Source organism: Tursiops truncatus, chromosome 11 (genome assembly GCF_011762595.2).
Source record: "Tursiops truncatus isolate mTurTru1 chromosome 11, mTurTru1.mat.Y, whole genome shotgun sequence".
NCBI lineage: Eukaryota > Metazoa > Chordata > Mammalia > Artiodactyla > Delphinidae > Tursiops > Tursiops truncatus.
In genome coordinates, this window is record NC_047044.1 from 75,178,754 (window position 1) to 75,194,851 (window position 16,098).

General features: G+C 36.2%; 1 protein-coding gene across 1 annotated transcript in view; it reads left to right on the forward strand.

The window, feature by feature from the left end:
- SYT10 (synaptotagmin 10) overlaps positions 1-16,098 on the forward strand; it is a 77,314-nt gene that overhangs the window by 17,620 nt on the left and 43,596 nt on the right. The window contains exon 2 of the mRNA XM_019938093.3: positions 4,818-5,175. Within this exon, the coding sequence (XP_019793652.2) occupies positions 4,818-5,175 (358 nt within the window). The remainder of the gene's footprint in view (positions 1-4,817; positions 5,176-16,098) is intronic.

The following is a 16,098-nucleotide window of genomic DNA, read 5'->3' on the forward strand; positions in this document are numbered from 1 at the left end:
AGAGAGAGCTTCAGGGAAGAGGTACTACTGGATCTAGTTTTTGAAGCATGAATACAAATTTGCCAGGCACCCAGACAGGAGGAAAAAACGCCCTGGAACTATTTGAAACAGCCCGAACAAAAATCGTGAGAGAGTAACTTGTGGTCAGGAGAAGGAGAATAGGTAGTAGAGTGGCAGAAGAATGAAGTTGGGTCAATAGCCAGGGGTCAAATCACAAAGACACTGTGGAATGCCATGCAAAGTTTAGATTTGACCAGATTGGGTAATTTGGAAGGATGTTAGGCTAAAAGAGGTAAGATGACCATTTACTAAGTTTCCAGAATATGACTTGATTCCCGCTACTCTGGTACAGTTGATAGTACAGCCTTTCACTTTCAAAAGTGACTTGGTTTGGATGAAGTATTTTATGAACCACATTAGTGAGAAGGGAGATGTGATATTGTGCATATATATTTAGTCTTCTTCCACAGTTCCTGGCTCACAGCTCCCAAAACCCTTAGAATTTCCTTAGTGATGAGAGCCATGTCTTTTAGGTTAATGAGGTGATTTTTGGACCCCACCTAAGGATGAGGGCTGTTTTCCAGAAGAATCAACCATGTGATTAGAGGGTTGGAACTTTCAGTCCCACCCCTGCTGACCTCCTGAGAAGGGAAAGGGGCTGGAGGTTGAATCAGTCACCAGTGGCCAATTATTTACTCAATCATGCCAATGTAATGAAGCCTCTATAAAAACCAAGAAGGATGGGGTTTGAGAGCTTCTGGGTTGTACATGCAGAAATTTGAGAATATTGTGCTCTGAGCTTCCATGCCCTTTCCCCATACTTTGCCCTATGATCTCTTCCATCTGGCTATTTCTGAGTTATATCCTTTTATAATAAACTGGTAATCCTTTTATAATATATCCTTATATCTTTTTATAGTAAACTGGTAAAGAAATTAGTTTCCTGAGTTCTGCAAGCTGCTCTGGCAAATTGATCAAACCCAAGGAGGGGTCGTGGGAACCTCCAATTTTTTGCCGGTTGGTCAGAAAACTACAGATAACAACTTGGATTTGCTACTGGCATCGGAAGGGAGGGGGGCAGTTATGCAGGACTGAACCCTTAACCTATGGAATCTAATGCTACCTCTGGTAGGCAGGTGTCAGAATTGAGTTGAACTGTAAGAACACCCAGTTGGTATCCAGAGAATTGTTAGTGGTATGGGAATTCCACCCCCCCCACACACACAAGTTGAAACTGGGTCAAAGAACCTAAAAACGGGGCATTTTCAGTTATAGACTGAAAACTCTTTCTGTCCTTTCCTCTATCCCACATTGTCCTGCAGTTTCCTTATATCTTGGCTTTGGCTCCAACTGAGTTGAAGTTAACCACTGAAGAAGTTAATTGAGTTAAAATATCCAGAAAAATATAATGTAAGTGGAGCTGAAAACACACGAAAGTTATGAAGCCATCATTGGCTTCCTCCATTTTAAAACTGTAGTTAATAATCAGGAAGCACATTCATTTTATAATTTTTCTCTTTCCCTCAAGGTATGGTGCTAATGGATAATTTTAAAATGTAAAAATAAACTACAAAATATAAAATATGATCACACATTCCTCACCAATGGAATATAAATGGAAAATATATTCAATGTAGCTTTAGCTAGCAATTGAAAAATAAAGGAAAATATTAGTGTCTATGTATCATAGCATGTCAAAATTAATTTTTATTCTTATAATTAAGTAGCAATAAAAACTTGGAATTATTTCAATTTCTTAATGGATTTCCATCAGCTACAAATTGAGAGTTTAACCAGAACCATTTTATCTCACTAATCAGAGAAATAAACAACCTATCATTTCCCCATCAGGTCAGTGAAAATTAAAATACAACAATATTTCTCTGAAATTGTAGGAACTAGTAATCTTATATGATGTTTTTTGTTAGTCAGTCTGGGGTTCTTTTTGGAAATACCTAGTAAAGCTAAATAATGTGCGTAACATGTGACCCTGTGGTTCTATTTCTAGATATACTTTAGATAAATATTCACAAATATGCACAGGGACAAGAGTACAAGGATGCTCATTGTAGCTATGTTGTAATAGCAAACAGTGGGCATAATCCAAATATCCATCATGATGAAGTATTATGGAATGCTGTGACATGAAGTTAGACCTCAAGTATTGTTGAATTTAAAGAAAGCAAACTGAATAAAGAAATATGCAGTAGCCATTTATATTAAAAAATTGTATTAAATAATTCTATATTTTATAGTTACTTAAGAGATATTTGTTTTTATTAGTGCTTGGGCTGGACAGACACACACCAAACTGGGGTTAGTGGTTGCTTTGTAGGAGGGGTGGGACCTCCTGGATTTACAATGGTGGTTAAAGGAAATTGGATTTATTCTTTAGTTTTCTAGGGCTGCCATAATCAAGTACTACAGACTGGGTGGCTTAAACAACAGAACCTTATTCCTCAGAGTTTTGGAAGCTAGAAGTCTGAGATAAAGGTGTCAGGAGGGTTGATTTCTTCTGAGTCCTCTTCTCTTTGTCTTGTCGATGGCTGCCTTCTCCCTGGGTCTTCACATGGTCTTCCTTCTGTGACTGTCTTTGTCTTTATCTGCTCTTCTTATAAGGACACCAGTTATATTGGGTTAGGGCTCATCCATATGACCTAATTTTGCCTTAATTACTAATTTAAAAGCCTCTATCTCCAAATACACATTCTGAGGTACTGGGGTTTAGGACTTTAACTTATGAATTTGGAGGGGATGGAGGGACAGACACAATTAAGCATATAACATATTTCTAACATCTTTATTTAAAACAAAGCAACAAAAGAAATTGGTTTCATATTTGGCACTGATGCTAAACAAAGTTGTAAAAGAAAAGTATAAGGTTATCTAAATCTAGAAAAATTTCCCTCATGGGAAATCTATTTGGTCTTCCAAACTTTAAGAGTGCTATAACACCATGTTGCTAACATTGGTTATTTTAGGAAGGTGAAAATGGAAGTGGGTAGGGGGATATTCTTAACATTTTTTAATGCTTTTACTTTTTAAAACAATTGTAGATGTGCAGAAAAATTTAGGAAAATACTACAGAGTTCCCATATTTCCCACACCCAGTTTCTCCTATTATTAACATTTTACATCAGTATGGTACATTTGATACAGTTGATGAACTAATATTGATACACTGTTAACTAAAGTCCATATTTTATTCAGATTTCCTTAGTTTTTACCTAATGTCCTTTTTTTTTTTTTTTAACTCCAGGATTCCATCTAGGATACCACATTGCATTTAGTTGTAATGTCTCCTTAGTCTCTGGGTTATGACAGTTTCTCAGACTTCCTTTTTTTTGGACAACATTGGTGGTTTTTTGTAGAATGTCCCTCTACTGGAATTTGTCTTCTGTTTTTCTCATGATTAGATTCAGGTTGTTGGTTTGGGGAGGAAGACCACAAAGATAAAGTGCCATATTCATCACATCCTATCAAGGGTATTAACATGATTTGTCACTGTTGATGTTCCCTTTGATCACCTGGGTGAGGTTAGTATTTTTCAGATTTCTTCTGTGTAAAGTTACATCGTTTTTGCCCCTTTCCATACAAGTACTCTTTAGGAGAAAGTCACTTTGTGCATCCCACAGTTAAGGAGTGGAGAGCTATGCTCCACTTCCTTGAGGGCAGAATATCCACATAAATTTTTTGGCATGCTTTTGTATGAGAGATTTGTTTCTTCTCTGCCATTTGTTTATTTATACAATCATTAACTTTTTTTTTTTTACTATATCCCTTTTAATTATTTTACATAGTAAGCATATATTAATTTTGTAATTATTTTAATTTTAAAAATTAATTAATTTACTTATTTTTGGCTGCATTGGGGTCTTCATTATTGCGCATGGGCTTTCTCTAGTTGCAGGGAGAGGGGGCTACTCTTCATTGCAGTGCATGGGCTTCTCATTGCGGTGGCTTCTCTTCTTGTAGAGCATGGGCTCTAGTAACAAGAGCTTCAGTAGTTGTGGCACTCAGGCTCAGCAGTTGTGGCTCATGGGCTGTAGAGCACAGTCTCAGTAGTTGTAGCACACAAGCTTAGTTGCTCCGTGGCATGTGGGATCTTCCCAGACAAGGGCTTGAACCCGTGTCCCCTGCATTGACAGGCAGATTCTTAACCACTGCACCACCAGGGAAGTCCTTGTAATTATTGTTAAATAAGAATATTTTAAAGATATTTAGATAAGAAATCATCAACCAATTTTGGACTTTAGAAATTAGGAGCATGAAAGCTTATTAGAAAGGACCTATGGAGTTTGAAAATACAAATAATTGTGCACCCATTCTCTATTAGTAATGTGTTATTCTCATTTACACCATAGAAAGCAGTTTATACAAATATTTAACATTACCTGCTTAGAGAGTAAGAAGGTTGCATCTTTAGATCCAACATGAAGCAAACAGAAGCCTTTCTAGTTGTATACAGTTTCAGAGCATCTTAAGCTTCATGACTTCAAGGCAGGTTGCATGTAGCTAACCTTCATTTTGCAAACTCTTGGAACGTTTGTACTATACTTGGAAATGATATGTACATATCATGCTTTTCTTGTATACAATTGGAAACTTTCTGGGAAAGAAATTTTTGTCTCCTTTGAGAATTTCCAAACATAATTATTAATATTTCCTCCCTACAAAGATACTTAAAAGTAAATTTTTGAAACTCTAAATCAGCAAACTATTAATAATAACCATAATATCAAATTATCCCACTGTTGCTGCCCTATTACATACACTATCAATGACTTAATATTTCTTTACATTGTAATTTTTTCCAGATATTTCAGTCAGCCTGTTAGCAGTTGTTGTCAGCTTTTGTGGCCTGGCCTTGTTGGTTGTTTCACTTTTTGTCTTCTGGAAGTTGTGCTGGCCTTGCTGGAAGAGCAAACCTGTGACTTCCAATGTCAATACCCTTCCACAGAGCATGTCAAGTGCTCCCACTGAAGTTTTTGAGACTGAAGAGAAAAAAGAGGTTAAAGAAAATGGAGAACCAGCACTAAAAGCTATTGAGCCTGCAATAAAAATCAGCCACACTTCCCCTGATATCCCAGCAGAAGTCCAAACTGCTTTAACAGAACATTTAATTAAACACGCACGTGTGCAAAGACAAACTACTGAGCCTACATCTTCATCCCGGTAAGGAAAGATCAAATATATAAAACTATTTGTGATGTGTGTGTGTGTGTGTGTGTGTGTGTGTGTGTGCGTGTTGTATGTGATTTTCTAAGAGAAAAACTGAGGTGGGAAAGGAGAAAAGAAAAGACAAACAGGAGAATGAGAAAGACACAGGAAACAGATAATAGAATAAGGAGGGAATTGGCAGGACAGAATAAATAGGGATGAAGAGACAGAAATTAAGGACAAAGAAGCCAAACAGAGAGCAGTACCATGAAAGGGGCTTACTGGAATTTGAGCTTTCATTAAAATCATCTAATTAGAGTTTTGTTTTGTTTTGTTTTTTGCGGTACACGGGCCTCTCACTGCTGTGGCCTCTCACGTTGCAGAGCACAGGCTCCGGACGCCCAGGCTCAGTGGCCATGGCTCACGGGCCCAGCCGCTCCGCGGCATGTGGGATCCTCCCAGACCGGGGGCACGAACCCGTGTCCCCTACATCGGCAGGCGGACTCTCAACCACTGCGCCACCAGGGAAGCCCGAGATTATTATTTATTGACTTTTTCCTTTGAAATATCATTGTTTGATCATTGCTATTTGCAGTCTTTCAATTTAGTTTAAAACAACAAATAAATATCAAGAAAACAGCCATTTGCAATGCGTTTCATGAAATCATCCACAAGTTCACAGTCAAAACTGAGTAACAGAGACTAATGTTTCGTCTACAGTTGTTTAGCACCTACCCCATAAACTGCTGGAAAATTTCATTGCTTATTTGAACTCACATAGACCAAACTCTTATACTGGTGAAAGTATGGTAAGTTCCACAAGAGCTTTGGTGAATATCGAGCATAGCAAGGCGTGTACATGAAAGGAAGGAAGAGGGAGACCTCCTTAAGGAGATACATTTTAAGGAAGTGCATTTTAACTCATCCTGGAAAAATCAGCAGAAGTTTGCTTGGAGGAAAATAATTTGCTGTGGTGTGTATTGAATTGTGTTAACTGTAAAGGGAAAAAGATTCTTGTGAAAAAACATTTTTTCTACTAAGTATGGTCTTCAATCTTTAACATGAAAAACATGTTAGTAGCAGTGTTCCTCTGATTCCCAGAAGTAGCAACTAAATTTACACTAGGACAGGGTAAAAATCAATAGCAATGGGGGTGAGTGCTGTTTTCTGCTAACTAATTGACTTCCTAATCTTACCTTCCTACTTCTCTAAATCAAAGATGCATCCAAGCTTTCTGACATGACATACTTTTTGTGGGCTTGGAAATCTATCAAGTTGAAAAACTTCATGGGTCATGCTTGCTACTAGGATTGAAAGAATATTCAATATATCTTTTATAAAATAGAAAAGGATTGTATCTATAAATAACTTGTCTTCTTTCTGAAATAAATTCCAGAGGGATGAGTAAGAATAATTGTTACTTCGGGGATGAGAAACTTTGGGGTAAGGAGGATGGATGGAGGTCTTATACTTTTCTGAGCTATTTAAATTTTATAACCAAGGTATGCCTCATATTTAGTTATTATGTTGACAAGTTTTCCTGAGCAGTGCATTTGGGTTCATTTTTATAATCCAGTATACATTCATTTAAATTTATTTATGGATATTTAACTATAAAATAGTTATCCCATGTGTCACTTCTTCATATTTATAGGAAAAACTGCTTCAAAATTATCTCATGTGGTTGGTTACTTCATTGTCGTTACTATCAGAACTGAAAACTGTGGCCAACTATGGTATTTAATAAAGCCTTAACATACCCAGAAATTTCAGGGTAAAAATGTTCAATTAACCTACAAAATATTTTTTTAAAATATTGATAATGGCTATGACAATATATCAACTTAGTATTCAGAATTATTCAACTCTTTTAGTTGATAAATGCACCCTACATAAGGACACTCAATTAATGAAGACAAATTGAGGTAAACTATGAAAATAGCTTGCCTTTCTTTGTGCAGAGTTTTTTTTGGAAACCTCAGAAAAATGAAGTACTATCTCCAAAATATTATTTGCTGAATGTAAACATACAGCTTATCTGATTATCCCTAGCTAGGGGAGAATGAAAGAATACATACTGAGAACACATGTGTGAAGACTTGGTTTTGGTTGCAGAATTGGTTTCTAGAAATGAAATGCAATAGGGAATGACAACAGGTCATTTTAGCCCTGGATTTCTCAGTTATTACATGAAATTGAAGAAATCAGAAAAAAAAAACTTTTCTCTCAATCTTAAAAATTGGATTGTACATGTACATCTCATATTTTCTTAAGAGAAAAAGTGGAATACAAATTCATAGTTCTGCTAGAATTTTGATATAATTTCATTGACCTCTTTGAATTTCCTTGTTTATGAGTGGCTGAAGAAGGAAGAAAAAAAAGTATTGTTTTTGAGTGCCTGCAATTTAGTCACTGTGCCAGGCATCCTTCCTGATAATCCTCTGCCAGCCTGTATGAAGTAAGTATTATTAATTATCCCCATTACTTGTGAGTTAACTGAAGCCCAGAGAGAGTTTAAAAATTGCCTAAAGCCATGCAGCTTGTGAAAGTTAGAATTCAGATTTATCCAGATTGATGGAACATGTTTTAAGAGTTAAAGCCAAGGGAATATGGATTTTTGCAACCAAAGATTGTTAAAGTCTGCTGCGGACAGGTAGTTTGGAGGTTGGAGAATGAGGGCCACTTCCTGCTCATTCTGCTCAGTTAGAAATGTGGAATTATATGTGGTTATCACGAATAACAAGGGTCATGAGTTTAATCTATTTGGCCTTGGGATGAATTCCTTGTAGAAAACTTGATTATTCCTAGTTCTCAAAACCCCTCATCTATATAATTACTTCATCATACTAAAAATTACCTTTATATAGAGAGGAAGGGGAAATTGCTGAGTTTATTATGCAGACAGAGAGATCCAAGGCACATCATTATAAATCAGATTATTCTGCTCAAATGCTAACTTTTCACTGAGGTCTAGCAAATCAGAACCGCCCCCTGCCCACCACCCCACCACTCACACACGCACACACAGTAAATTTAACTTTAATGCTTGGTTTCCTCACCTTATTAATATATCCTAGCTCTAGTCTGGTGTTGGGACTCCATTTTATTTGGCTCAGACAATAGATGACATATCCTCTCAAGTTTTATTTGTCACTATTCTTAAGCAGCATCTTGATTAGTTAACAGCATTGCTGGAAACTGCCACATTTCCCAAGTTCTCATCCTCCTTTTCAAATACCCGGACATTCGGCCCCATCAGCCTGCTGGCAGCCAAACAACCCAACAGACGTCTGTGTTTTTCTTATTATTAACATTATTATCACATCTGTCTTGATTGACTGTTGATTCATCCAATAGCCTTACTCAGTAGATACAGTCAACAGATATAACTTTTAGGTATAGTCAGTGTATTCTACATACTCTGTCCACTCTGCAAACTCTAGTGAACTGGAAAAAAATCCACAACATAATGCAGAGAGATAAGATACCAACTTCAATATAAGGAACTACAAGTGCAAACTATGTGGTGGAGAATGTGGAATTAAGATAATTAAAAAAATCATTTTTAGCTGAGGTATGGAGAAGTCCCATTAAACTGAGACCAAAGGAAACTAGGAATTCACATAAAGACAATTGGAAAAGGGTATGCATTCCAGATGGAAATATTTTATGTGAAAAGACACAGAACAGCAAATCTTATCATGAAAACAGCAGGTACGTTGCCTTGATCAGAAAATAGATGTCAGTGGAGGAATAATGGAAGATAAAGTCAGCTGGAATTAAAGTCTGAGGAGGCCTTGGAATCATGGCCAAAATTGTTCAAGGTCTGTCCTGTCAAAAATATTTGCAGCAGAAGAGTCCCTTGGATAAAGAGCTGTGTTTTAGGAAAATTAATTTGACAACAGTTTGTAGGACAGACCATAGAAAAAGGCATCTATTTTGAAAGTAATATAGTAGTTCAGGCATGATAAAAATCTTATAACATTTTGAGTCCATACTGCCCCACACATATAGCTCTGCACTGCCTTCTTAGGCAGAAAACCTGCCAATTTTATTTCTGTACTGATCTTGATACCTAGACAAAGCACTGTAGGAACTCAGGGTATATTTGTTGAATTTTAAAAAATCAGTAAATGAATTTTATGACTTCATTTTATCTATCCAAATGGATCTTTCATGGTTGCCAGTTAGAAGGGTGCTTGGTCTTTTTATCATCCTCCTGTAGACCTCAACTCTCTGCCTGTGTGCTTTTGCTTATGCTGCTTCCCTTGTCTAGAATGATAAACTCTTTTTTATCCACTATAAGATCTTTAAGGAAAATGCATCTTTTTCTGTCCAATTATAAGCTATTGTCCTTTAAAGCCATAGCTACAGTCTAGCAATTATTTATTTTCTTAATGTTGAGCTCTAGCTGTGTGCCAGAACTGAGATGTTAATTTCTCAAAGAACAAGTCTGTATAACCCACTTCAATGTGCTCCTAATTTCTTCACTGGGTAGGTGCATAATAAGCATCAAGTGAGTGATTTGGATTGACTGATGATCTCTCCACTTTGCTTTGCTTCTTTAAAGACAGTATCAGATGGTGAGATAAACAGTGCTAATATTAGAAGAAGGTTAATGATGGTATACTCCCAAGGATGAGTATGAGGACCTATTTTCTGTGCATTCATTAATAGTGTGAAATGAGGTGAATTGTAAGCGGCAAAATATTTGTTGAGGATGAGAAATCATGTAGGTTAGCCACTGTTAGAGAGGATTCTAAGTACCTACTGAAAATAATTTGGAAACCTAGTGACAGATCCATTTGAACATGAACAAAAGCATGACATGGAAAGAAATCATTGACTCATATGTGCTGATGGATTTACAATTAGCTATGGTTGTTTAGAAAAGTAATTCTTAATATTATCACACATAAAGTCAGAAAGAGCACTCAATGTAGATTGTTAAAAGAGAAATGAAGAATTACATAAAAATATGTAATACTAGAGTGCATAGTTTTCTTTGAGATTTTTTAAAAAGTTAAGTCCTTCTCAAAAGATAACAAAAATTGCAATTTTCATTCCAAGATACTGTAAGGAGTGGAAGACAAGATGTTACACAAAGGAAGAATTTAAATGGTATTTAACCAGCTAGGATATCAAGAAGCAGTGCTTGGCCAGAACAATAGAGAACCTGAGATCTAACTCCTTGAAATAAAAGTTCATAAAACATGCTGTGCCGGTGCTTGAGGTGGTTAAATAATCTCCGCTATGAAACATATGTATCTGGTATATAAACTAACTTCTGAAATGGGGTGGCTCTTTGATCCAAGGTCAGAGATAAAACCTTATAAAATGTATTCAAACTTGGAGAGTTTGTTTTCTGGCACTGATAAATATTATCTCCTCTTTACAAGCACTAATTATAAATTGATTAGGACCTTCTTCTTCATAGTACAAATAATTCTTGGGAAGTTGACTTTTATTAGTCACAAGAATCTTGTAGTAAATTATTTCATACAAACTCCAACAGACATTTCTTGAATCCCAGCATGTGTTTATTATGAAATTCATGAAAAGATTAATAATATTTAGTTATGCTATTATAAAGACTACTAGTAGAAGGGTTGGGGATTGGAAGGTACATCTGAAACAAGTGATTTCAATACACTCTTTACAGTATGCTCAAGGAGATGTGGAGGAACAGAAGGAGGGACCCAGGGTGGTAGGTCAACTCAGTTGGAGGACTACAACATTTTTCTTCAAATCCTAGCTGACCTCTCTAGGAGAGAGGCTCATGATAGCCAGCAACATACTTCCAAGTAAGGGAAGGCCTAAATGACAAATTGAGCATAGAAATTTAGAGCTAGAATACATAATTAAGGTCAAAAGACCTTATAGGGACCTAGCAATACCAAACAGAATATTCTTGGATTTATTATTCTGACAAGTAGTTATTCTGAGTTTTTTTAAATTTAGGCTTCATTTTATATTACTTCTTTTCTTTAATATAAAATATTATGTTCTCAGAACTTTATTTGTAGATCAAAAACTACCAACCTAATTACTTCATACTCTATTCCTTTAAATATATGCTGGATCAAAAGCAATTGCTTATCATCTCTTGTTATGATTTGTAAACCTTTTTTTTAACATGGTGAAAGGCCAAGGGACAAGTATTTACAGAATAAGAACATTCATTTCCTTAATTACGATTAAAAAACAAGTTTCCTGTCAATTCTTTGAATAGAATAAAGATAAGTTACTTAAATTAATTTTAAGCATTACATTGCATAATTGAGAAGAAAACCAGTTTTTTCTCGAAACAGCTTTTATTATGATTGGATTGTTAGTCATATGGCTAAATTCTTCAGGGAAAATTTTTGACTTATTTATTCAACAGTATTTATAGAACACTTGTTATGTGCCAGGCATTTTTCTAGACATTTGATACACATTAGGGAACAAAACTCAAAATTCCCTACCTGCATTCTTGTGGAGAGGAACCAAACAACATAACTAAGTCAGTTACATGATGTTTTAGAAGATAATAAGTTCTGTAGAAAATAATAGTGCAAAATAAAGGGGTTGGTAGGTCTGAATGAGGAGATGGAAGGGTGGTCCATGCTGGTGTTTGTGGAGAACTTTCCTTGTGGAGAAGGGAACCACTGCAGACGTCCTGAAGGTGGAATCTGCCTTTTGTGTCCCAACCACAGCAAGGAAGCCAGTGTAGGTGTAGCAGAGAGAACCAGGTGGAGAATGCTAGGAGAAAAATCAGAGAGGTAGTAGGACCCAAACCACTTTTGGCTTTTACTCTGAGTAACATGCAAAGCCACCAGAAAGTTTTTAATCAGAGGAGTGTCATGATCTAACTTGTTTTGAAAGGATTACTCTGTTGTTTTGGGTATATACATTGAAGGAGGCAAAAGGATAGAAGCAGAAAGAACACTATGGAGGCTGTAATCCAGGCCAGAAGTGATGTTGGTTCAGAGCAAGGAGATGGTAGTTAATGATGGATATATATATCTATACCCTGACTGGATTCAGGATATACTTTGAAGATAGAACAAACAGACTATGACACATTAGCTTGGGCATATGAGTAAGAAAAGAGGAGTCAAGAATGACTGCATGTTTTGGCCTGAGCGTCTGGAAAGATAAAATTGATAAACATGAGGCTGTGAATGGAGTGAGTTTGGGAGCCAAAAACAGGAGATATGGGACTGTTGTGTTTAAGGATTTTGTTAGAAATCTTAGTGGAAAAATTGAGTAAGCAACCAGATAATAACTCTGGAATTCTGGAGAGAATCTGCGAAACATACGTAAACTTGGAGTCCACATAGAGATGGTGTTCAAAGCCAGGAGATAATATCATCAGAGAGGTGAGTGTAGATAAGAAAGAGAAAACCAGAGATGAATCCCAGAAGTACTCCAATATTAAGACATCAGGAACAGCATTGTAGACTGAGAAGTCGAGACTAGTGAAGAAGGAAAACCAGGAGGGTATAACCTGAAAGCCAAGTGAAGAGAGTATGTAAACAATCAGGAGTGATTAACTGTCAGGTGACTATTGTAAGGTCAAGTGGGGTGAGGACCATGGATTGACCGCTGAGTTTAGCAATGTCGGGGAGACATTATTGACATTTTCAAGAGCTATTATGTCAGAATTGGTATGTGAAAAACTAGTTAGAGTGAGTTTATATAGAACGGGAGAAGATAAATTGGACAGTGGATGTACTATCCTCAACTCTTTCAAGGAGTTTTGCTGCAAATGTGCTAGAGAAACAGCAGTACAGAGAGAGGAAGTAGAATGAATGGAAGGTTCCTATAAGATAGCAGAAATAACAGTATCCTCTTGTGCTGATGGTAATAATCCAGCAAAGAGGCAGACTTAATAATGCAGGAAGCAAAGAAGAGCAGTCTTGAAGGTGACATGAGAGAAAATGGGATTTAATATACAAGTGGAGGGATTGGCTTTAGATAATAGCATGGGTAATTAATCATATCAGAAAGGTAAAATATATGGATACAGATGCTGATAACAGGGTTGATGAGGTGGAAGATTTCTGCTCTTTGCTTCAACCTCATTAGTGAAATAGGAAGTAAGGTCATTAATTGAGATTGGGAATGAGGAAGGTGTTAGAGGTTTGAAGAAAGGTGAGAAGGTGTGAAATAGTCTTGTGAATCTAGCAGTTTGAGAGGGAGAATGGTTTGCTGTTCAGTGTTAGGGTTTAATGAGGAATGTGGTCATGAATTTAAAATGGAACATTGAGATTTCTTTTATGTTCTTCTCTAGTTGTATTCACTTGCACAGGTACAGGTATAGAAATGATGGAAAGTTGAATTCAACCAGGACTGTGGTTTTGCCCTGCAACTAAGAAGGTAGAGAGCAACAAGAGAATTGGGAATGTATGTGTGAGAGTGGCTCTATTGATTAACAACGGAAATGAAACTGGATAACGAGGGAAAAGTGACATCAAGGAACTAGGGATTATGAAATAGTGATAGAATCAGTGTATTGGAGGTTCTTGTGAGTTGGAAAAGTTATTTGAATTGGAGTATAAGAGGGTGTGAGCTGGAAAGAGGTGTTGCTCAGAGAGAAGCATGTGTGAAATTGGGGTTGTGGAGAGTTTGCAGCTAATAATAATGACGAAATCTGGCTATGCACATGGTAGTAACTGAGGTAAATAGAGAACATTATTAGAGGAGAGAAATTAAAAGAACCTAGAGGCCAAGTAGTTGGAAGAAACTTGTTCACTGCTAGGAATCGAAGCAAAAACATTGTCAAAGAGAGTTAGTGAACCAAGTGATTAAAATCACTTTAAAGGGAGTGATTTGAGTATTAGTAAATGACTAACAATAAGTGGTAATGGGGATATGATCTGTTGACTTGAGTTTTAGAGCCTGGAGTGGTGTATTAGGGAGAATGATGTGAATGTGGTAATGAAGGACAAGAGGAATGGATAACTTCACTTCTAGGACCAATGGAACAAGGATTATTGCAAAAATATCAACCACCACATGAGAGGGGCACAGAGCAAACTGTCCTTGGGGAAGAATCAGGCTTCTACTAAGCAATAATGTGAGAAGAACATTTAAAGAAGAAATTAAAGATATAGAGGATTGTGCTGACATCAGACAATGAATTAATTTCAAAAATTCCTTGTGGTATATTATACAACTTAGTCTGCCTTCATATATCTAGTGCCCTGCATGGTATATGCTCAGATATTTTTGTGCTGAATGAGTCACTCTTGTCATTGTTTCAAATTGAATGGAAAAAATAGGAAACAAATAAAGATGAAAACTTTGTTTACCAGAAAATTAATTTAGTCTTATTATTTGAGCCTCCTTAGCTATAAAACAGGGTTACAACTTTTAATATATGGTGATAGTTTCCTATATAAATATTATTAATATTAAAACAAAGAGAGATGAACTCCTTGTAAATATATTGAATAAACAAATAAAACACACCTCTTATTTCTCAAGCAGTACCTAAGATAAATTTAATAGTTAGTAAAGACACTGCAAGTAAGAGTAGGAGGATATAGGTTTCCCACTTAAGGAAGAAAGAACTGCTGCAGCTGAGAAGTGAGAGTCAGAGGGAATCTGTTGTCCAGGGTGGTAGACCAGGACATGCTCACACAAGAATGACTTTGTGCCAACTCTGTATCCCCAAACAGGAAACCTAGATTTGAGATTGTCAGAACCAGAGAGTTCATTATGGCATTTGCCCTTCAGCTCCATGTGTCCTAAACTCTAATGATAATTATTAGCAGTATGAAAAATGGTAGGTTTCAAAATTATCTGTAATATCTCATTTGACCTTCACAACTATGAAAGGATGGTTTTATGGATGAGGAAAGTACACATCAAAAAAGTGAAGTGACTTGCCCAAAGTTGCTGTTACTCCATAGGGAGGCTGGGACCAAACTATAGTCTGATTTCAGTCCAGCATTTTTTTAATCTCATCTCAGTGTAATGCTCTTCAAGCGCTTTCTCCTGGGTAGTGTGGAAAACTTGGCACGGTTTCCAGTGAGATTCCAGGACTCTACTCACACATTAACCAAAGCAGCTCTGTCCATACATGTTGAACTTCTGGTCTCTGATTTTGTTTGAAAGAAAGGATCTGTTGGTGAAAAAAATATTTGAAAATTACCATATTAATACATTTTATTCCTATGGCATCAGATAATATTGACTATATCTAGTAGTTACTCTCAGATGTTTCAGGTAGGGTGGGAAAAGTTTCTCCTTCTCCATCTGGAAAAGTACTTATGCGGTGCCTTCCTAGGTTTGAAGGGTAAGAGTGCTGTCAGTAACAGTCAAATGGCCTGTACTTTAATTGGTTGGTATTTGTGTGAGACTAAATAGACACTTACCACTGTCATTCCAAAAGAGAAAAAAAAATTCAAGAAGATAAAGAGGATCTGTGTTGTCATGGCAATAGTTTAACATTGTAATAATTAAAGCTTCTCTTAACTGACTAGCTAAACTGTGACTTAAAACATGAACTATTTACTCTATAATTAGGGCACTGGCTTACTAGAACAAAAATGTTACTGCTTTTTGATTCTTGTTAGAAGGGGCTTTACAGCTGCCCATTTAGATTCAGTGGCATAAGAAATAAATTATTGAATTTTTAGGGAGAGGATAGAAGCTTAAATTATATTATGTTGAAAAGCATTAGGGAGGTGAAATTATAGATCAATTTATTTTAAAAAAGGAATTAATTTCTTGGGGGCTTTTTGCTCACAAAAATAAAAAAAAATTTAAAATTGTTGCATAAGTGAAAGTGATTTTGGCAGAAATATTAGATTGTTTAGTAAAATATTCTAAATCTCTTAAGAATATTGAATGTATTAACTGGATTATACTAGACCTCTTTAATAATTCACAGCGACACATACTACCTGTATTCCTTTCTAAATTCTTATTATTTCTTAAATGCTC